The 24,584-nt window shown below is 36.6% G+C and overlaps 1 protein-coding gene across 2 annotated transcripts in view; it reads right to left on the bottom strand.

The window, feature by feature from the left end:
- Positions 1–24,584, bottom strand: part of DCTN4-p62 (dynactin subunit 4) — a 124,573-nt gene that overhangs the window by 83,840 nt on the left and 16,149 nt on the right. For both annotated transcript variants that reach the window (XM_089237925.1, XM_089237926.1), the window contains exons 3-4: positions 23,400–23,578; positions 21,001–21,044 (exon numbers count right to left, since the gene is read on the bottom strand). In XM_089237925.1, the coding sequence (XP_089094051.1) occupies positions 21,001–21,044; positions 23,400–23,578 (223 nt within the window). The remainder of the gene's footprint in view (positions 1–21,000; positions 21,045–23,399; positions 23,579–24,584) is intronic.

Below are 24,584 nucleotides of genomic sequence, written 5' to 3'. Positions count from 1 at the left end.
TTAGAGTTAAAGAGAACAGGTTGGGTGAGGGTGAAAAGAGAAATATAACTTTGTACCTACATTCTTATCAACTTACCTATTATACTGTTTCACTCTTTCATTCGTTTTTTTCCCCCTTCTTCTCTCTTTTTTTTCCTTTCTTCTAATGTCTCTTCTACTTATTTCCTTTCTTCTAACTCGGTTAAGTTAGGACAGTGGTTCTCAACCTTTTTTTGTCCATGGCCCCCTTTCAACCATTTCTCATTCCTGTGGCTCCCTTGCAAACATGAATAATTTTCTACTCCCCCTTCCTTTCTCCCCCCCCCCCTTTTCCCATTAGAAGATGGTTATTTAAAAATTCTCTGAAATATAAATATTTTTGAATTTAATTTGATTAATTTTTAATTTATGAAAATAACGAAAAAGCAAAATAAATATAACAGAATACAGTAAAAATAGGATAAATCCCTTGGGGTCACAAAGGGTCTGTATCATCACAATGTTACTTTTTGTGAAGTTTATTGTTTTGTGTTTTTCTGTTTGATTTGTATGTTTTATGTGTTGTGTCAGTCCAGTTAAAAAAAAAATTATTTTCAATCAATATAAACTCTGCGCTTGAAGATGGCACAATGTCATCAAGTTACTGTACTGGATGAAATTTTTATTATTTCCAAATTAGTGGTTTTTTTTTTGTTTTTTTTTTTTTGTGTAAAAGATTATGGTTTCATTGAGAAATGTCAGTTGTAGCTTCCAAAATATGCATGCTTATAATGATAAAAATCGCAAAAAGTGGTAGCAAGCAGTTTTATTAATTTTATTCTCTTCATGCGGATAAAAGTAGTAATGAGGGAGTAGCCACATAAATGAATCACAATTGAAAAGTTCAACCTTTCACATCGTTTTCAACAATAATGCATGTATCAAGGATATAGGTTCATGTTGTAGCCCTACTATGAATTTAAAAAAATTAACTAAAATATGTGCGAAAACTTTTTTAATATTTGTTTGAACCATTCATTCTAGAGAAATCATATACGCAGTGACAAAACTGTTCATGTGAACATAATAATGATGCATTATCAGGATGCCCATCGGAAAATATAAATAATCAGATTTTCAAATAAGAAAATTATCAGTTTCTTGACTTCAATTTTGATACGGTCAAAATCTGATAATTAATTGGATGACAAGCTACCTTCAAGTGGCTTTTTGGTTCATAATGTGACCGCTTTCTCGCAGGCAAACGAAGCAACGTGCGTGTTGGCTTAAACACAACACAATATTTCACATGACACACAGCCCGTACTATATTTAATATACTGGGCGAATAGGTAACGGTTCATATGGCATTTTACTGGCGAACCATTGGTCCTAGAGGCATACTTCCAGTTGGAAAAAGTACCCGAATAATGTGTAGTACTCAGATATTTGATTCATGTTGCCAGGGGTTGCATGGTAATTAAAATAAAAATGTTAACTTTTTATGCGGACACCCTGAGCCCCAAAATCCAATGGGAAAGTTGTTTCCTGGTTTCCAACAAAAAAATTCAACGTGTCAAAATTCAAATTTTCACTGAGATATTCGAAGAAAGTTGGAAAAAACAGCATTAAATGAGGGGAAACCCTTTTACCCGCATCGAATGCTGTCTTTTCCCAAATCTCCACAATTTTTCGAATTCGCATATCTCGGTGAATATTGCACTTAGAAACGTGAAATTATTTTAGTTGGCATCAGGAAAGACAGAGCAACAACTTCTTAATTGGGTTCTTTGGCACACGAGGACGGTATAAAAAGTTTTTTTATTTTTATTTTATAGCTATACAACCCCTTACAACATGAATGACGTATCTGAGTTGGACACGTGATTTGGATACTTTTTCTAGTTGGGTATGTCTCTAAGACTAATGGCTCGCCAGTAAAGTGCCATACGCCCTGTTACCCATGCAGCCTCCAAATACACATAAAAAAATAGTTTGAGATGAAATACAGTCAACTCTTATTTTAACAAATACCATTATAACGGGAAAAATATCGTTTTAACGAAAACTTTTCTAACCCCTCGGATAGGTTTACATAGGAATAATAAAAAAATCTGCAATTCCTTTGTAACGAAATTTCGTTATTACAAAGTGATTTCTCGGGTCTCTTGAAGTTCCGGTCTAATGGGGTTTGACCAAAAAACCTGACATTTTTGCAGTAAAGTAATTGAACTTCAGCAATTTGATCTGAAAACAGTCCTTTTTATAATGATTATGTCCTTTTTACTTTTATAAATTTAGAAAGGAAACAAAAGGAAGAAAAGGTGGGGAAAAAAAGAAAAGACCAAGACGGCTCGGTTGTGCATAAATGCCTTGAAATTCCACTTGTGCGCAAAAGGATTCGTGCCTCACTCTCAGTTTTATGACAAAATTTCACATTTATGAGACGTATGGCTACGGGCACAAGAGAGATTAATCTCTATATATATAGCTTTCAATAGTAAAATATTTCATTTATACGAAGCACAATTTCAATTATTTGATATTTTAATTTTGATTCAAACTCCAAATCTTTGGCATTTACACATCATTTCCAACTATCAAATCCAAGCAGTGCCGGACAAGTGAAAAACCAAATTTTTCCTTTGCCTTCATTTGATTATTGTGGATCAAATTCTGAGTGAGGGCCCCTAGGCTGGGATCTTTTGCAGGCCCCCCCCCCCCCCAGTCAGATTTCTCACCGAACCTTCTATAGTTAATGTATAGCCTGAAAAAGCCAAAAGATTATGAGAATTACCCCGGGTTCTTGTGGGAGCCATGGGTAAGGGAACCAAAATGCACACATGGCCCTTGTAACAGAATACACTAAAAATAGGATAAATCCCTTGGGGTTACAAAGGATCTGTATCATCACAATGTTACTTTTTGTGAAGTTTATTGTTTTGTGTTTTTCTGTTTGATTTGTATGTTTTATGTGTTGTGTCAGTCCAGTTAAAAAAAAAATTATTTTCAATCAATATAAACTCTGCGCTTGAAGATGGCACAATGTCATCAAGTTACTGTACTGGATGAAATTTTTATTATTTCCAAATTAGTGGTTTTTTTTTTGTTTTTTTTTTTTTGTGTAAAAGATTATGGTTTCATTGAGAAATGTCAGTTGTAGCTTCCAAAATATGCATGCTTATAATGATAAAAATCGCAAAAAGTGGTAGCAAGCAGTTTTATTAATTTTATTCTCTTCATGCGGATAAAAGTAGTAATGAGGGAGTAGCCACATAAATGAATCACAATTGAAAAGTTCAACCTTTCACATCGTTTTCAACAATAATGCATGTATCAAGGATATAGGTTCATGTTGTAGCCCTACTATGAATTTAAAAAAATTAACTAAAATATGTGCGAAAACTTTTTTAATATTTGTTTGAACCATTCATTCTAGAGAAATCATATACGCAGTGACAAAACTGTTCATGTGAACATAATAATGATGCATTATCAGGATGCCCATCGGAAAATATAAATAATCAGATTTTCAAATAAGAAAATTATCAGTTTCTTGACTTCAATTTTGATACGGTCAAAATCTGATAATTAATTGGATGACAAGCTACCTTCAAGTGGCTTTTTGGTTCATAATGTGACCGCTTTCTCGCAGGCAAACGAAGCAACGTGCGTGTTGGCTTAAACACAACACAATATTTCACATGACACACAGCCCGTACTATATTTAATATACTGGGCGAATAGGTAACGGTTCATATGGCATTTTACTGGCGAACCATTGGTCCTAGAGGCATACTTCCAGTTGGAAAAAGTACCCGAATAATGTGTAGTACTCAGATATTTGATTCATGTTGCCAGGGGTTGCATGGTAATTAAAATAAAAATGTTAACTTTTTATGCGGACACCCTGAGCCCCAAAATCCAATGGGAAAGTTGTTTCCTGGTTTCCAACAAAAAAATTCAACGTGTCAAAATTCAAATTTTCACTGAGATATTCGAAGAAAGTTGGAAAAAACAGCATTAAATGAGGGGAAACCCTTTTACCCGCATCGAATGCTGTCTTTTCCCAAATCTCCACAATTTTTCGAATTCGCATATCTCGGTGAATATTGCACTTAGAAACGTGAAATTATTTTAGTTGGCATCAGGAAAGACAGAGCAACAACTTCTTAATTGGGTTCTTTGGCACACGAGGACGGTATAAAAAGTTTTTTTATTTTTATTTTATAGCTATACAACCCCTTACAACATGAATGACGTATCTGAGTTGGACACGTGATTTGGATACTTTTTCTAGTTGGGTATGTCTCTAAGACTAATGGCTCGCCAGTAAAGTGCCATACGCCCTGTTACCCATGCAGCCTCCAAATACACATAAAAAAATAGTTTGAGATGAAATACAGTCAACTCTTATTTTAACAAATACCATTATAACGGGAAAAATATCGTTTTAACGAAAACTTTTCTAACCCCTCGGATAGGTTTACATAGGAATAATAAAAAAATCTGCAATTCCTTTGTAACGAAATTTCGTTATTACAAAGTGATTTCTCGGGTCTCTTGAAGTTCCGGTCTAATGGGGTTTGACCAAAAAACCTGACATTTTTGCAGTAAAGTAATTGAACTTCAGCAATTTGATCTGAAAACAGTCCTTTTTATAATGATTATGTCCTTTTTACTTTTATAAATTTAGAAAGGAAACAAAAGGAAGAAAAGGTGGGGAAAAAAAGAAAAGACCAAGACGGCTCGGTTGTGCATAAATGCCTTGAAATTCCACTTGTGCGCAAAAGGATTCGTGCCTCACTCTCAGTTTTATGACAAAATTTCACATTTATGAGACGTATGGCTACGGGCACAAGAGAGATTAATCTCTATATATATAGCTTTCAATAGTAAAATATTTCATTTATACGAAGCACAATTTCAATTATTTGATATTTTAATTTTGATTCAAACTCCAAATCTTTGGCATTTACACATCATTTCCAACTATCAAATCCAAGCAGTGCCGGACAAGTGAAAAACCAAATTTTTCCTTTGCCTTCATTTGATTATTGTGGATCAAATTCTGAGTGAGGGCCCCTAGGCTGGGATCTTTTGCAGGCCCCCCCCCCCCCCAGTCAGATTTCTCACCGAACCTTCTATAGTTAATGTATAGCCTGAAAAAGCCAAAAGATTATGAGAATTACCCCGGGTTCTTGTGGGAGCCATGGGTAAGGGAACCAAAATGCACACATGGCCCTTGTAACAGAATACACTAAAAATAGGATAAATCCCTTGGGGTTACAAAGGATCTGTATCATCACAATGTTACTTTTTGTGAAGTTTATTGTTTTGTGTTTTTCTGTTTGATTTGTATGTTTTATGTCTTGTGTCAGTCCAGTTAAAAAAAAAATTATTTTCAATCAATATAAACTCTGCGCTTGAAGATGGCACAATGTCATCAAGTTACTGTACTGGATGAAATTTTTATTATTTCCAAATTAGTGGTTTTTTTTTTGTTTTTTTTTTTTTGTGTAAAAGATTATGGTTTCATTGAGAAATGTCAGTTGTAGCTTCCAAAATATGCATGCTTATAATGATAAAAATCGCAAAAAGTGGTAGCAAGCAGTTTTATTAATTTTATTCTCTTCATGCGGATAAAAGTAGTAATGAGGGAGTAGCCACATAAATGAATCACAATTGAAAAGTTCAACCTTTCACATCGTTTTCAACAATAATGCATGTATCAAGGATATAGGTTCATGTTGTAGCCCTACTATGAATTTAAAAAAATTAACTAAAATATGTGCGAAAACTTTTTTAATATTTGTTTGAACCATTCATTCTAGAGAAATCATATACGCAGTGACAAAACTGTTCATGTGAACATAATAATGATGCATTATCAGGATGCCCATCGGAAAATATAAATAATCAGATTTTCAAATAAGAAAATTATCAGTTTCTTGACTTCAATTTTGATACGGTCAAAATCTGATAATTAATTGGATGACAAGCTACCTTCAAGTGGCTTTTTGGTTCATAATGTGACCGCTTTCTCGCAGGCAAACGAAGCAACGTGCGTGTTGGCTTAAACACAACACAATATTTCACATGACACACAGCCCGTACTATATTTAATATACTGGGCGAATAGGTAACGGTTCATATGGCATTTTACTGGCGAACCATTGGTCCTAGAGGCATACTTCCAGTTGGAAAAAGTACCCGAATAATGTGTAGTACTCAGATATTTGATTCATGTTGCCAGGGGTTGCATGGTAATTAAAATAAAAATGTTAACTTTTTATGCGGACACCCTGAGCCCCAAAATCCAATGGGAAAGTTGTTTCCTGGTTTCCAACAAAAAAATTCAACGTGTCAAAATTCAAATTTTCACTGAGATATTCGAAGAAAGTTGGAAAAAACAGCATTAAATGAGGGGAAACCCTTTTACCCGCATCGAATGCTGTCTTTTCCCAAATCTCCACAATTTTTCGAATTCGCATATCTCGGTGAATATTGCACTTAGAAACGTGAAATTATTTTAGTTGGCATCAGGAAAGACAGAGCAACAACTTCTTAATTGGGTTCTTTGGCACACGAGGACGGTATAAAAAGTTTTTTTATTTTTATTTTATAGCTATACAACCCCTTACAACATGAATGACGTATCTGAGTTGGACACGTGATTTGGATACTTTTTCTAGTTGGGTATGTCTCTAAGACTAATGGCTCGCCAGTAAAGTGCCATACGCCCTGTTACCCATGCAGCCTCCAAATACACATAAAAAAATAGTTTGAGATGAAATACAGTCAACTCTTATTTTAACAAATACCATTATAACGGGAAAAATATCGTTTTAACGAAAACTTTTCTAACCCCTCGGATAGGTTTACATAGGAATAATAAAAAAATCTGCAATTCCTTTGTAACGAAATTTCGTTATTACAAAGTGATTTCTCGGGTCTCTTGAAGTTCCGGTCTAATGGGGTTTGACCAAAAAACCTGACATTTTTGCAGTAAAGTAATTGAACTTCAGCAATTTGATCTGAAAACAGTCCTTTTTATAATGATTATGTCCTTTTTACTTTTATAAATTTAGAAAGGAAACAAAAGGAAGAAAAGGTGGGGAAAAAAAGAAAAGACCAAGACGGCTCGGTTGTGCATAAATGCCTTGAAATTCCACTTGTGCGCAAAAGGATTCGTGCCTCACTCTCAGTTTTATGACAAAATTTCACATTTATGAGACGTATGGCTACGGGCACAAGAGAGATTAATCTCTATATATATAGCTTTCAATAGTAAAATATTTCATTTATACGAAGCACAATTTCAATTATTTGATATTTTAATTTTGATTCAAACTCCAAATCTTTGGCATTTACACATCATTTCCAACTATCAAATCCAAGCAGTGCCGGACAAGTGAAAAACCAAATTTTTCCTTTGCCTTCATTTGATTATTGTGGATCAAATTCTGAGTGAGGGCCCCTAGGCTGGGATCTTTTGCAGGCCCCCCCCCCCCCCCAGTCAGATTTCTCACCGAACCTTCTATAGTTAATGTATAGCCTGAAAAAGCCAAAAGATTATGAGAATTACCCCGGGTTCTTGTGGGAGCCATGGGTAAGGGAACCAAAATGCACACATGGCCCTTGTAACAGAATACACTAAAAATAGGATAAATCCCTTGGGGTTACAAAGGATCTGTATCATCACAATGTTACTTTTTGTGAAGTTTATTGTTTTGTGTTTTTCTGTTTGATTTGTATGTTTTATGTCTTGTGTCAGTCCAGTTAAAAAATAAATTATTTTCAATCAATGTAAACTCTGCGCTTGAAGATGGCACAATGTCATCAAGTTACTGTACTGGATGAAATTTAGTACAGGGGTAAATTTAGTACAGGAGTGGCGCTTGTCCATGAGACCCATTGCGGCCACACGGGGTACCGCTTAAGAGGATGCTAAATCCGGGGTGAATATGTAAAAAAAATTCCATTGGCCAAAAAAAACCAAACTGTCGGCTCTGCAGGGTCACAAAATCCAAAATGAAAGGCCGAAAAAAATGTTTTGTTAGGAATTGTTTTGATAAATTGTGAGGGAGAGGCATGACCCTCTAATGGTAGGGCTGACAGGGCTCCAGTTTGAGGCCCGGGACTATATCCTTATAACCTTTCTTTTTTCACTCTATAAATTAACTGTAGAAGGGACTCCGTGGGAAATCGGGCATGGGCCCCACGAAAGATTCCCTGACGCAGGAGGTAGGGGCTATGGAGCGAGCAATAGGTAGAAGGCGCAAAAAATAAGTCCTACATGGGTACAGATTTTGTCTCGAGCCGCCACCAGATAGCTTACATTCTTGTTTCTGGTATTACGATCAGAGGCCTTGTCTATTTTCTCAACGTTTCCGTTGTCGAGGTATAGTATGACTCAAAAGCGTGATGTCGTGAATTTTTACTGTGTTAAATTTTGTTGTCTTAAGTTAAGTCTACGCTGCCACCCCTTATAACCTGCCGCCCAGATGCACCGCACTCCTTGCACCCTCGCTTAAGCCGCCCTTGTCCCAATACATTATCACAGCAATGTAGTTTTAAAAAAATTTTTAATTTCGCGGGTATTTTTCCTCCTGTATGATTTGGTCTCTTGGAGTTCGTTATAACTGAATTTGACTTTATTTCTTTTCAGCAGAGGCAATGGATTGGCACCCGCTTTCAAAATTCATAAAAAATACCCCAGAGCAATCATTCTCTATCAGATTTTTATAAATATATTCCCCATCAGACCACTCAGTGCTGGCTGAAGATAGCTTTGTGCTAAACTAGATGGCTATCAGTCTGTAATTGCATGAAAACAATTTGTTTTTTACAAGCTTTCATTTTTCACCCATCTACTTCTTGGATTACATTTACTACCAGCACTCAAAAGAATGTCAATGAATGGTCAACAAATCTTTGTCTGTTTTCTTTATGGCAGCCCTCTTCGAATGAAAATTCTGAACACACAATTTTCTGTCTTTACAGTTATTCCATTTTGCTTAAACTTCTATAGTTTGTGTCAGGTCCTACTATCACCCCCAAGTTGTAAATCACAGAGATTACATGAACCACTTTTTTTATTTCCTTCCCCATGTTAATGTTACTTGAATGGGGAAAAATTACGAAAAAGGTATTCTATAAATTTTGTTTGAAATTAAATTTTTTTAGTCAGAGTGACTAAAAAACATTTAATGTCACAAATTTCTTTGTGGCCCCAGTATCAGTAGTTGTGGCTCCCCTTTTGCAAGATTTTCATCCATGGCCCCCTGGAATATCCTAGGGCTCCCCTGGGGCCATATGGCCCCCGGTTGAGAACCACTGGGTTAGGTTATCACAAGGTTACCATTTTCCAGGGCTAGTAAAAAAACTGGTTGTTTTTTTTTTTGAAAGAAACAAAAAAACTGGGTTTTTTGGGTTTAAACCGGTTTTTGTTTTAAATAGTATTAACATTAAAAACAATAAAATTTCTGAAAAATCATTCAAACTTGTAATAATTAAAATAAAATGTTTATGTAATTAACACTATTCCCATATTAATTAATCAATAAATATTTCTTACATTTTAACAAAAAACAATTTTTGCAATTTAATTATTTTTTGCTTAACTAAATGGATTACCATGTCTGAAAATTTTTTTGTTATTCTTAATCATTGTAATACAAAGACGTTTTCTCAAGTTACTTTCAGTATGCTTAATTAGAAAGTTATTTTTCAAAAACTATAATAAAAATTAGGTGAATATAATGTATTTAATGAAGCATAAATAATTCAGATTAATTAGCGATGGTTTATGATATGCAGGGTGATTATAACTAAGGTTCTGATTTCAAAACACTGTAAAAAAAGAGCGATTGTCAGAATGACTTGAAAATTGGCATGAATATTCCTGAAGAAATGGAATTTTATTTGGTAAAGGGAAAAAAAGTACTTAAAAATGTAAAATTAATGACATCATCCAAGGTGTGGGAGATTTGCTCGCAGAATGGAAATGATAGCCAGTCATGGCAAAATGATAAATTATAGCATTGCAAAATTTCATAATTCATAGAAGCATCACAAAAAAACAAAGTAATTGAACAAATAACTACAACTTACTCAAGAAATATTAAATATGTTGTCCACTGTGTTTTGGCTATGAGGTGAAAGCACAAAAATTCTTGTTCAACAACAGATCAGAGGTATAATCACCCTGTATATAGCTGATTATTTTCATAAATCTGTTACTACTAAACAGTAGAACCTTGATTAACTGAGCTTAGACTGGGAGTTATACAGTAGATGTGCTACTTCTTATGGGAAAGAAAATTGAAATGTCTGAGGTAATGTAACTACTAGTACACTAGTCTTTGTCCTTTAAGGACAGCTGGTGTCTTTATTGGATTACTAGCTATAATACCCGGCGCTGCCCGGGTTTTATAATGAAATAAACAAATCTAGATTTAAAGAAACATGGAAATGAATATAGTCACCCTCTTTTTTTTGATGGGTGCTAGGTATTTCGATTCCCTCCCCCTGAACTTCAAGTTATCCATCTGCCTGTTTCAGCTTCCAAAAATGCTTAATTATAAAGCTGTGGAATTTTTTCGGTGTACTTTTTACGAGCCCATAATTAATTTTAAAATATCTTAACCCACATGGATTTATGCAGTTGAATATCAAAAGACAATACAGAGACATTAATTTTCATGAGGCCCAAAAACCATTGTTGCCAGACAGTTTTTTGCCCATTTGGGGCACTTGCCCTGCTCTGACAAAATTTTAAAGTAGTCTATCGTTCAAGTCGAGTCCCATTTGGTATATGTGCAAAATTTGGCAACGATCTATCTAAAATTGCAGATTTGTATAGAGAACATACACACACACACAGACAGAAAATCAATTTTATATATATAGATAGGACCACCTGCCCCTAACATGATGGTGTCACTATTGTTGCTGCTTCTTTGTGAAGGGAAAAAGAAATCCTGTGAGATAAATACACCACTACATTTAGATGTGTGATGCAATCCTTATTCATGAATTTGCTTAAGATAGAGCATTAGAATGTAGCCAAAGGTTAGAAAATGTGGTAAGAATGAGAAATTTTGGCTTTTGGATATAACTTTAAATAACTAAGGTACTTCATATGAAAAAAATATATATATATTCAGGCCACTTTTATGAGACACTGAAAAAAAAACCACTTATACCATCTTATGCCATTTAAAGATATACCATCAGAATGTACCCCAAGAATATAAAATGTGGTAAGAATTGATTATTTTGGCTAATAATGATTCAATATGATATTTTTCAAGGAAAGGCCACTTTTATCTGATTTTTTGAAAAAAACCACAGTGGTTTTTGAATGAATAAAATAAACATTTAAACAAGAAATGAATCACTTTGATTACAAGTGATTGGCAAGAAATTTGGATGCTCTTTATTTGATGAATTGGCAATAACAATGGCAGGGTAGTTTGGTTAAAATATTCAGGTAATTATTATATTATATCGTATGATAGCGAAGAGTGACGCCATCCTTGTCTAAGTCGCCATCTGGAGGGCAGCGTCAGCAGTTGTGAGCTTGGCCTGAGTCTGGTCCGGCCGTCCATGTACGGTCCCTTTCAGTGTACACAAGCTCCAAGGAAAGACTGAGAGATTCGGTGCCTCTGCAGTCTAGTGGTCTAGGGCGTTCACCCGGAAAGTGAAAGGACGTGGGTTCGATTCCCCGCAGGGGCAGTTGAATTTTCTCTCTTTCCAAAAAAATATATCTTTGCAACATCCAGTTGTTAAAACCTTCGAATTATTATATTACTGATATCAATGTGTGAATAGTGTATAATCATAGTGTGTTAAATATAATTTCACTCCATGTCTATGATGGCTCGTTGCTCCATAATGTAATTCTCAAAATTGATCCAGGTTTGGATGTTATTGGCTTTATTGTTTGTAACATGAAGGGCCCGCCAGTTGCCAATATTACGATGGGAAGTCTCGTGGATTGCCAGTGGGAACTCCGTGGGAGATCGTGATCAAACTCAGTGAAATTGTGATAAAAGAGCAATATAAAATATTAGTGTTTTTACAAAAATGTTATATATAAATGTTCAATATTTTACGTTCATGCCGTCTGTGGGCCATATCGACCACTTTACGGTAAAATAACTTCATTGTGCAATAGGCCTAATATTGTGGACCCTGGCCAGGTCTCCAATTGTTTGTATTTGTATTGTTGCCAGATTCTATGTCATTTTTTGCAATATTATTTTTCTCCTGTCATAATATGTAAATGAAATATTGAATTTAGTACCGTAGATTCGTCCTTGTGATTGGATCCTGTCAAGATGTATTATGAAAGTGCTCTCGGATAAATACAGGAGACGCAGCGAGATACTCTACTACTTTTCTTGTTCCGTCAAAGCAGCAATTTAATCATAAAGGTGTTTTGCTCGATTGAGGCGTGCGCCAGGTGATCTTTCAATCAGTGATGTACTGAAAGTCGAAAGGTGTGCCTCGGCACCACTTGGGTCTTATCGTCCATTCTACGGTTTGACCGGTGACTTGGCTGGATAACTCCCGGTGTGATTCAACATCATCCTGGTTCCGTTGTCTGCTCCATGGTTAGACCGGTAGCTTGACCAGGTGCTTATGGATATATCCTAATACCGCCTTGGTGTTGACAGCTCCTCTATGGTTGACAGGTAGCCTGATCGGATACCTCTTGGTGTGTTTCGACGTTACCCTGGCTCTAGTGTTTCTCTGACCGTTCGACACTCAATGGACTAACCGACCAACAGTCAGGACTGTCTCCAATTTGACTGTAATCCCACTTATGTTGGACTAGGATACGAATGATGTGATAAATGTTTTCTGGGTCATCTCAACAAATGGTGAGACTGTTCCGATCATTGATTTAGTTAATCATTATGTTTGAGAAAAAATAACTTACAGTGATAACCAAGTGTCTGAAAAATTTTATATTCAGAATGTGAATTTTAAAATATTTATCACATGGTTCGTACTCTTCCAACGAAAAAAAATTCAAGGACTATTCAAGCACTTTTCAAGGTAAAACTTAAAAATTCAAGGACTTTTTTTACAAAAGCATATTTTTAACATGAATAGGCGCATATTTAATTTTGATTAAAACTTTCAGAGATTACATTTCTACCTACTTTATTTCACATCATCTGTAATGAATAAAGGAGGCCACATACACATATATATCATACAAAACATATGACACATTGAATAACACAGTTCGTGCCTGTCAATTTCCTCATTGAAACGTAGTTTAGTCTCTAAATATTGCAATTAATTTCTTTTTAAAGACTAAAAAAAGAACTCTTCTAAAGATAAAAAAAAGATTAAATTATTTCTTTCATTAATTCTGAATTTATTTATTTCATTAATGCTGGAATAATTTCTTTCATTAATTCTGGAATTATTTCTTTCATCAATTCTGGAATTATTTCTTTCAACAATTCTGGAATAATTGCTTTCATCAATTCTGGATTTGTTTCTTTCGCTAATGCTGAATTCTTTTATTGATTCTAAAATTATTTCATTAATTCTGGAATTATATTTCATTAATTTTGGAATTATATTTCATTAATTTTGGAATTATATTTAATTAATTCCGTAATTCTTTCATTAATTTTAATTCTTTCTTTCATTAATTTCAATTCTTTCTTTCATTAATTTCAATTCTTTCTTTCATTAATTTCAATTCTTTCTTTCATTAATTTCAATTCTTTCTTTCATTAATTCTGTAATTCTTTCATTAATTTTAATTCTTTCTTTCATTAATTCTGGAACTATCTCTTTCATTAATTTTGGAATCATATCATCGATACTGAAATTATTTCTTTCATTTATTGTTTTAAACTCCTTTAAACAACTATGGATGCCATTAGAAAATAACGGAGATGCGCCGACATTCAACGCGTCACGTGATCTTCCAAGTAATTATGTAGACCACTGACGTCATACCAGCGCCGGTACTAGAACGCGGGAGGGGGGGGGGGCAACTGCCCCGGGTGGCAATTTTTAGGTGAACACCGTTATAAAATTATCGAATTCCGAATTGGTGGGGGCGGCAAGACATTACAAAAATCCTAGTTATGGCCCTGCGTCATACTCCCTCCAGTAATATAAGCTCAATGGATTTCAGCGCCGATTCACCCATTGAAATACAGCTTGCATTTGGCGACATTTTTGTCTGGCACACTCAGCAACCAATCTTGATAGAAGGGATTTTTCAGCCACACAAGTAATTAAAAGTACACACACTTGTTACTCATTTTTTGTTTTCTTTCTTTAAAGAACCTTATACAACCTTAGACAGCATGGGCGGAGATACGGGGGGGGGGGGGGATGTGAAGTTGACTGATCTAATGTATATATGCACGGACCGAAAGGCTGAAATTATTTCGGCAAAAATTATGACACTTTTTTATTAAGATATTGATTTCTCAAGTCCTCCAGAAAAAATACCTTGTACAAAAGTTTCATGACTTCCAACGACTCCAAATACGTCTACATACGATCACAGGATACATGCTACCATAAAGCCGGGTTTTCCTAGAAGTGGGTTGTTGCAATACCTTCTAGAACAGAAGGACTTCTACTCTAGAAATAGGTATTGGTTGGTTGTTGGGGGGGTCAGAGTGTGCCGAAGAAAAAAAACAATGATCGGAAGTTCATTTTGAACTCTAGCTTTTATTCCATAAAAGTTGCAAGGAAAAAAAACAAGATCATTTACGATCATAAAAGAAATAAATAAATAAAACGGCCGACAAATAACAACCGGCAATCTCAGGGAGAAAAAAAACAATCCCGACATAGACGCGGAAAAAAACCAGCCTACAGTACAAAGCCGATCTCCCGTGAGGGTGAGAGCATGCCGTCAGCGATTTACATATTGCGTCGGGCCGAGCGGTTCCACGTGCACAGAGAATAAAAAGGGAAAAAACATTCCAACATAGGTTTTTGGCGCCGCATGAACCGAACTGTATCATTTCGCGTCGACAGAAACGTTTTACATAATCACACTACGCGTTTGTGTATTCCTACCGTGGCGCATCAGCTCACGGCCCTGCTATCAGCTACTCTGTCATCTGCATGCTCCGGTTTGAAGGGAAGCATCGAGCTCGATGAAGGGAAGTGAAAGAAAACAAAAATGAAGAGAAGATCGGTAAAACGAGTGGCGCACAACGCATTTGACTCCTCCAGAAACAGTCGGCCAATCACGCCCGACGTAAAACACTGCCGTGTGAGGCTTGTTGCGCTCTCTAGGATCTAGGTTTTCTTATTATTGGTGAGTGGACGGCGTGTCACGCTGGGCGATTCACTTTGCACGCGGCACAAAAAACCTGCTCCTACGAAAACTCGGCTTTATAATAATGGGGAAAAACGTGCTTTAAATCCAATTATCCAGGGTTATTGGCTACTAAGGCTTTTTCCCTGTGCTTTGCACTTTTTTAAGGACGTCACTTGCGAAGTAAAAAAAAAAAAGTGGCGAAAACTATTTCGGAAAACACAAATTTTTCAAGGACTCTCACAGAATTCTTAAAAAAAAAATTCTTTTTCAAGGACTCTTATTTATTTTCAAGGACTTTCAAGGCCTTGAAAATGAACTTTTTTTTTTCAAGGACTTTTCAAGGTTTTCAAGGACCGTACGAACCATGTTATCAGAATAAATGTTTTAAATGAACAAACTTGAACTTGAACTACCAGACAGATAACCACATTAATATTCCTTACGGAACCTCTAACGTAAAGGGTATCTGTTGGAAAAGTAGCAACACCTTCCCCAGCCCATCAAATCCATCCACCTCACCTGATCAAACATGAGAACACTTTTTCAAAGCATATGGGTGAAAAAAAATTAAAATATATATAGTAACCACAAAATAATGTAAAAATTAAACATTGGTGGAAGCACAATGCACGTCACAGTCCAGGTACATGTGTATGAAAAGGGTGGGGGAAAACATCAGTTATATATGTTTATGACACTCAAAAACGTAGAACAATGAAAAATAAACATCTGCGGTAAGCACAATGCAGGTCACAGTCCAAGGAAAAAAAAACGGGGAACAACAGAAATGCAAATATGAAGAACACAAAAATGCTAATATGGTAAACACAAGAAATTCAAAACTTAAGAATCTGTGGTAAGCACAATGCATGTCACAGTTCGAGAGAAGGAAAAAAATGTGAACACATTTTTACAATTTCAGAGTAGTCGATTTGGGGAAATAGAAATTACAAATACTGTGTAGATGAATTGGGTTTTGCATTTTTAACTGGAAAATATCTACAAATACTAATTTAAAAAGCCAGGTTTGGGAAATATAGACAGGCACTAACAATATTTCTTTGAGGTAAGTTTTAGAATGTGATGAAAAAAAATTATGTGGATTTTTTCTAACGTCAGTTAGAAAGTTATAAATTAACTTAAAAGTTATAAGTAGTTAAAAAGTTTTATGAAAAGAAACAGCTGGTGACATTTTCAAAAAAAACTATTTTGTGTATGTGTGTGTGTGTGGGGAGAGAGGGGGAGGGAGGGAGAGAGAGAATCATGCAATCCATAGTTTAAATTATAATTTTCAAATGATGGAATTTTAGGAGAAAAGCAAAATATATTTGTTTACTCATTTGCTGTTTTTTCTTCCCTTTAATAAAATACACATTGTAGCCTCGTAGGGTTGAAACTACTGTATTTATTTTCAAAAAGGGACTATAAATTTACATCTGGGGAAAAATCCGGCTTATTACAAAACATACACCGCGTGGGCGACATCACAACAACTTCCTCGTTCCCCACTACTCTCGAACACGACTGCCACGAGAGCGAATCTCGGGCGCGCCACCTATATTAACGGATACGGTCGGCCTTGACAGTTACAGACTCCCCCTCTGGTTTCATGAAACCGTCTCGGTATGAAACCAGGAAGTCTTCAAACATAAACAATACGGTGCATATAAACAATCAAAAATATTTGACGAACACATTTCAATGGTGGAGGGCAAAAAAAAAAAAAATCACACATATTTTCAAAAAATATATATATAGTTCATTCTTCACGAGAACGATGACTTGCAGGTAGATCAATCTACGACTTTTTCGGAGGACGGCCTCATCGACGCATAGACATCACCGGTGTCTGTGCAATGTTCTTCCAAGGTCGAAATGCTGATGTATGATTCACTCCAAGGTGAACTTCCTGAGGTGAAGATGTACTGGCCACATCATGTCTACATGGAGATCTCTGGGACACCGCAGAATTTTGGCGCCTCGGCAATGAGCGTCTACAGTTTTCGTCTTTTTCTTTCGTCTTGTGGAACTCTACGTGATCCTGGAAGACGGATTCGTCCTCGAAGGTCATCTCACAGTATTGACAGACGATCACCTGGACGCGAATCGGCTGTCGTGATTCTGGCAATGACGCTGTCGTTTCCTCGGCGTACGCCTTGTTCATGTGGGTCTTGACGTGCTTTATCATCTGCAATTTCCGACTGAATGTGGACTGGCAGATTCTGCAAACGTATGCAGCCTGCAAGCGACTGGCGGGCACGACCTTGCAGCTGCTTAAAGTTGGTGACTTGGAATGGTTTTTTGAGTGTTGCTCGTCAACGCGTCTCTGAAACTGACTCTTCTGAACGAACTGGCAGACGTGGCATCTGAATAAATATCTGGCGTTGAGCGGAGGATTCGCGGCGACCCTTTGTTTCTTTGCATCATCTTTTCCGGGCATAGCCGTTGTTTCTATCAAGGCTTCGACCTTTTTGTGTCCCCTTTCTCTCTGGCTTCAGATGTCCACGAGTCGAGGCGGGACAGGCTTGCGACCCCTCTTGGTTTTCGCTGGATACATTCGGTAGTGAGACACAGGTGTTGGTGAACTATTACCAGTGTTGATATGATGTTGAACGAATGGAGTAGGCTCTCCCCCCTGGTTTGAAGACATCCTGATGTTCGCTTAGCGGGGCGCTAAGTTGACGCTTTTGCTCGGGAGTCAAATCTCTTCCCTCGTCAGCACGCAATCGGTATGAATGCATGAGGTCCACTGATTCTGCACAATCAGCCGCTGGAAGCTGTGGGAATGAGAATTGGTGATGGGGAGTGTCACTGAAAAACCAACATTTCCTTTTTAGATCCACAGCGATGCCTGCTGCCGTCAGGAAGTCTAATCCCAGCAGCGATCGGTTTCCCTTTGCTTCTGGAAACACTATAAAGGTGGTACCAATAGTTTGATTTCCAACGCGTACAGGTACTTTGACTTCATAGACCTTGCTGATAGACCGGGTACCATCAGCCAGACAAATGGTCGTGGTGGCACTGTTCATTGGTATATTTTTACTTAGGAAAAGCTTGTACAAGAGTTCCCTTGCAACCGAGTGTGTCGCACCTGTGTCGATACATATGAGACCACGATCTTGACATACTTGAATTTCCATCAGCGGTAGCGATACCTGAGTGTCTGTGGGTTGACAGCTGTACAAAATAGCGTTGTTTGGTGATTTCACAGCTGTCGCAGTCGATGGAGAGCAATTCGAACATTTTGCTTTGATGAACCCTGGCATACGGCATCCATAGCAAACGATAGACAATCTGTCATGAAAAGGTACGGATTTTTGGGGTTGCACAGTTTGACGAACTTGTTCGGGTTTATTCGGAAAATTGTTTCGGTTGAAAACACTTCTGATATTGTCATAGGCATCCAGTTTATTGGCAAGAACCGTGGGTGAGATTACTTCTATCCACTCATCCATTAGATGCTCTTTGCATTCAGGAGGGATTTTCTTTTTCATCTGGTCGGTAATGATCAAGTCCTTCAACCCATGGAAAGTTGTGATGTTCGATTCAGTTAACCAGTTGTCGAAGAACGACCTGAGCTCGAAATAGTAATCACGCCAAGTACTGTCTTTCGATTTCTTGTGAGTAGCAAACAGTTGACGGAATTTTTCAGCAGATAATCGGAAGCGTTTCAGGAGGACCCCTTTTACATGTTGATAATCAGATGCTTTATCTTCAGGTTCCTGTGCGATGAGTGATGTTACACTACTCTGCAGGACTGTGATGAGGTGGGATACCCAAAATTCTTCAGGGACCTTCGTCAATTTGAGTTGCCGTTCAGCGAGAGATAGAAACAAGGATATGTCATCCTTTTGAACGTTGAAACTCGGAAGCAGTTTATGAAGTTCAAATCTAAATTCTGGTGACGTTGACACAGAGCTGGCACCTTTATAAGCGACTTCGGGTTGAAGTTTGAGTTTTTCAAGTTCGAATTGCATTTCCAACTTTCGGATTTCGATTTCCGCTTGAAGCGTGGCTTGTTCCCGTTGATCTTGGTGTTTAGAGTCCGAAATTCTCTCGTCGATGACAGTTAGCAGGAATTGTTTCATAAAGTCCTCATCATAATCATTGTGGTTGATTATTGCAGATTTTATCTGAATGACTGTCATGTCGGTTGACACTGCTACTCCCAATGCTTGAGCTAGAACGATGAGGTCTTGCTTCTTTCCTTTTGCTAAATAAGCCATGTCACACTATATATAAACCAATGTTTCAATAACAATATAAAAAAATCTACACTTTTGAGACGTGCGGAACGACATAAAAAAAACAAACATTAAACATTTTCACACTCAACGAACACTTTCGCGAATTTCGTTTCAGGTTGAAAACGAACATCGGACGAACATTTTCACACTCGACGAACATTTTCGCAAATTTCGAAACAGTTGATGCGATGAATTCTTTTCAGGTTGAAAAGGAACACGGATGAACATTCGAAACAACTGATGCCATGAGTTCTTTTCAGGTTGAAAACGACCATCGGACGAACATTTGCGACGAAAGTTTCACTTACCAATTCGTAGGTACGCTCAGGCTGAACGCTGACGATTTCCCTCGAGTTGAATAAAAACCATCATATTTCACGTTGGGCGTCAAATTGTAGCCTCGTAGGGTTGAAACTACTGTATTTATTTTCAAAAAGGGACTATAAATTTACATCTGGGGGAAAATCCGGCTTATTACAAAACATACACCGCGTGGGCCACATCACAACAACTTCCTCGTTCCCCACTACTCTCGAACACGACTGCCACGAGAGCGAATCTCGGGCGCGCCACCTATATTAACGGATACGGTCAGCCTTGACCGTTACAACATTACATGAAAGTTTCTTATACATATTTTTTTAATGAATGACTGAAAATATATAGTGAATATTGCATGTCTATTTTAATGAAAAATAAAGGATATTATATAGTTGAATAGGTCTCAATTTTCTTGTGGTATTCAATGGATATTTTTTTGGATAAAATCAACAGAAATGAAGTTTTCAAAAATTAATGCACTTGGTGAAGTTTTGAGGTTGAAAGGTTATTTTTTCAAATATTGACAAGTTTGCATTAAAAAAGGCTGGCCCTAATTGATGATTGAAAATAATGTTGAATTATAAGTATAGATTCATCGATTCGAGTACTCAATTCTTTGCTAATTCAACCTCTTTTTCTATAACATTAAGAAAAAATATAGCAATGTGGTTCAAATGCATAACATATCAGCATTATAGTGTGTGTTGCTCGCTTATGGTGCTGCTGAAAATGAGGCTTTGTTCTAGCTGGTGTTGACTGTTAAGTGTAAATATAACAAAAAAGAAATATGCTGCAAAAAAAAAAATGAAACCTGATATACAGTCAAAACCTACTAATGACCATTGCTTACTATGAACGAAGATTGTCTCTCTAGATTTCCTTGCTTATATAATGCAATGTGTATAGTGTGTAGATCATGCATGCACAATATATCATATAGTGAAGATCAAAAATATGAAAATCAGATATATTCATCTTTTTTTATATTTTGAGAAATGTACAGTCGAACTCTGAATTTTCAGTAACTTGGTTTCTAAGCATTTTACAACACAAGGAAAAGATTTCAGAAATTTTGAGATTAATTTCACAGCATTCTGTCCCCTGCGTTGATAAGAAAATTAGTAAACACAAAAACTGGTTTTAACTCACTTTTTTAACATCAGGGTTTTCTTTTTCTTGCCAACCTCCACTGGCTGGAGAGAAAAAAACAAGAAACTGTATGCATTGAATATTTCTGTAGAATTGAAACACACTAAAAATTATAAGATGGTACCAAGAGTTTCTGGGTGTGGGACCCGATTTGATCCACTAGCCCAGTGGTTCTGAAACTTTTCATGTCACGGAGCACATAGTCTGAAAGCTCATTGTGGAGCACCAATGTTCACAGGGATGTCAGATGTCAGAAGTCACGCTTGACTAGTGTGCAAATAAAATTTAGTTTTAATATAGGTCATGTGACCATACATCCCATTTTCAACAAACTGTCCTGTTTTTGGAGAACAAAAGTAATTTGATTTAAAAAAGTTTTTAGTTTTCTATTTAGACTAATTGAAAAACAATTTTTTTTAGAATTTAGTCTCTTGAACTGACAACTTTTTTTCCTTGCACCAATTTTTATTTAATTGTAGTAAAATGATAGATAATTCTGCCTGTTCTTTTTACAAGATTTTGTAAAAAGTTCTTTCTACAACTTTTTGTTTAAAGACGTGGACAAGGTAGCAGAGGTTTTGAGATGATCCGGAGACTCTGCAACATTTCTACTTTTTAATTTTCTATGTCGTCATCCCCCCCCCTTTCCGCATTTATTATACATATCATCACCTATACTGCTTTGCTCCACTGTACAGCTTTGCTTTTCTAAATGTATTTGAGCCGCAGAGTTGGAGAACGCAGAAAACAAACTTCAGCATGATGCCCACACATTTCAATTACTAATTAGTACCTAGAACAAGGCTTTCACGACGAACTGGGCTTTCACTGATTTGAAAAAAGCCTTAACTAGTTGAAACACTTGGGAAAATTATTTTTTTTTTTCTGACCTCTTCATAGAGCACAGTTTGGGAACCCTGGCACTAGATATATATACTGACTGCTGAATGTAAAATCAAATTTTCACACTGCTCCAGGACTTGATAAATAAAAAAACGATTTCAGTGCATAATTGTAGCCAAATTTTGTAGGAATCAAGCAGTTTTTTGGAAGGGGGGAAAATCAAAATAATGCTTTATTACAAAGAGATTCTTTTCAGCTCATAACACTTTCAAGGACTGAGAAAAATCTCTCCATACTATGGCAGGATTAAGGGAAGCTACTACTACTGTCATACATGCAGCTCGTGCTTATTCCTCTGTGGATTTTCTAACAAATCGGTACATGCAAGTATGGGTGACCCTAACGTATTTATGTTGTCAGAGTTGTGCTATAAGTATATGTTATGTAAGTATCATGTTGAAGCTCTCTGTGGAGCTACAAAGCTCTACCTTGCTTGTGTCTACCAAGAGACTTTTTTACATGGGAGACCATCTTGCATTTGCACACCTTGAAGTTTAAAAACTGCAAAAAACCAACTTCAGCTGACCACCACAGCACCGCCAAAGGGGCTTGAACCTGAATCCTCATTGTGAGAGTCCAGCATGATGCCAACACAACCTCCCTTAAGGGCATGGCAGCCCTTAAGGGAGGCTAGAAAATATTTACTTCAATGTGTCATGCTACTGTGCGTGATATAAGGAAAGTAGAACGGTGTCTCATGGTGTATAGGGTATCACACACTTTCCTGGATTGCACAAAAACTGGGGATTTGATTCCTGTTCAGAAGGAAAACTTTTTTCAGAAATCACCTCGGCATAACAAAACTCTCGGTTAAAAGGAATCTCTTTCCTAATTTTCTTTCACTTTGCCAAGACTTAATGACCCTTGACCCTTTTCTAAGTTGGAAGGCTATAATGAAAATGGAAAATTTTCTGTCAGCCTCAGACTCCAACTTAGCAATCACATATAGAAAATTTTAGGTATCTCTCACAACTTATTTTCTTGTTCCTGTTGTGATCGGACATTTGTGAAGCCGTGTACTTAATTAATTACTCAATTAATTGTTTGCACCACAGAAAGTGCTAACAAAATCTAAGGCAACCATGGGTAATTTTACCTATTAATGGGTATCAGCAGCAGGTAACGATTGACAAGATGCACCATTTTAATCTATGACAAATATGGTCAGACAACTGCAACATGCACAATTTTGATATCTCTGTGGAATAGCAAAACGATGTGGTATGATTTTGTAAATTTATTCTGCACAACAAAAATTTTGTATGTACTGAAGCGATTTCAACTGTGAGGATCATTGGAACACTGTTGTCACTTTTGCAATGCACAGATCAGACATATATCCAACATGAGGTGGGGGGGGGGGGAACTTGGTAATCAGGATTTTGGTTTATAGCTTATTTGAAGTTTGGTAATAGCAGGACTGCTAGCCAACTACGATTTAAATAATTTAGACTTGGACATTACAAAGAATTAGTTGAAGAGAAGAGAGCTATTACCAGTAGTTTGATCAGGTATGCCAACATCTCTAGAAGTCCATCTGCAAAATCCACATACTAAATAATAGACCTTTTTAGGAGTGGTTTTACTTGCATCTTCAGGCGATGGAATTTGAACACTAGTAGCTCTAGTTGATAATGTGTGCATGCAGCTAGGACAGTCAAAACAGTTAGAGCATCTGAAACATTAAGATAAAATCTTTTAGATTTTCAAAATTAATAACTGAATGTATACAGGGTGTCCCATCAAGACCGCCCAAACTCTGCACAGCCAGATTCCTCGATTGGAATACATAAAAAATGTCAAAGAACTGTACCTGTATAACCCATAGTTTTCTAGAAAAATACAAAAGAAAAGTATGACATCATATCTGGTGCAAGAAAAAAGAACTTTATTGGAAACACATAATACATGAACAGCGTGCACATGAATGTGCATATGTGCAGTGGACATTTCAAACATCTTCCTATGTAAACATATGGAAATACCGATGTTCAGGTTTCCAATAAAGTTTTTTTTTTCCTTGCACCGGATATGACATCACATTTTTCTTGAAAACTATGGGTCGTAGAGATATAGTTCTTTGGGAATTTTTTATGTATTCTAACTGAGGAATCTGGCTGTGTAGAGTTTGGGCGATCATGATGGGACACCCTGTAAATGTATCACACAACACATCTATATATGCATCACAAAAATCACAAAATACATCTATATATATGTGTGTATCACAAAAATCAAAATACTGCTTTGATAGGTGGAGCAGAATGGCTCCATCCCAACCTCCAAGTTGTACTTGAGGTTGGGATGGCTTGGCCAAAGCATGTCTGTATGGGGATCTCTAGAACATCTCAGACTTTTGTAGCCTTGGAGATGAGCGTCTACAGTTTTCATCTTTTCCTTTCATCTTGTGGAAATTTAATTGCTTCTGGAAGACTGATTCGTCCTCAAAGGTCATCTCACAATATTGACAGACAATCACCTGTACGCGAATCGGCTGCCACGATTTTGGCGATGTTCGATTTGGTTAACCAGTTCTCAAAGAACAACCTGAGCTCAAAATAGTAATCATGACAAGTACTGATTTCTTGTGAATAGCAAACAGTTGACAGAATTGTTCGGCAGATAATTGGAAACGTTTCAGGAGGACCCCTTTTACATGATGATAATCAGATGCTTTATCT

This window comes from Pholcus phalangioides, unplaced genomic scaffold (genome assembly GCF_987345545.1).
Source record: "Pholcus phalangioides strain wild (caught in Gottingen) unplaced genomic scaffold, Ppha-v1.0 ptg000010l_1, whole genome shotgun sequence".
NCBI lineage: Eukaryota > Metazoa > Arthropoda > Arachnida > Araneae > Pholcidae > Pholcus > Pholcus phalangioides.
This window is presented reverse-complemented; position numbering and strand designations above follow the sequence as displayed.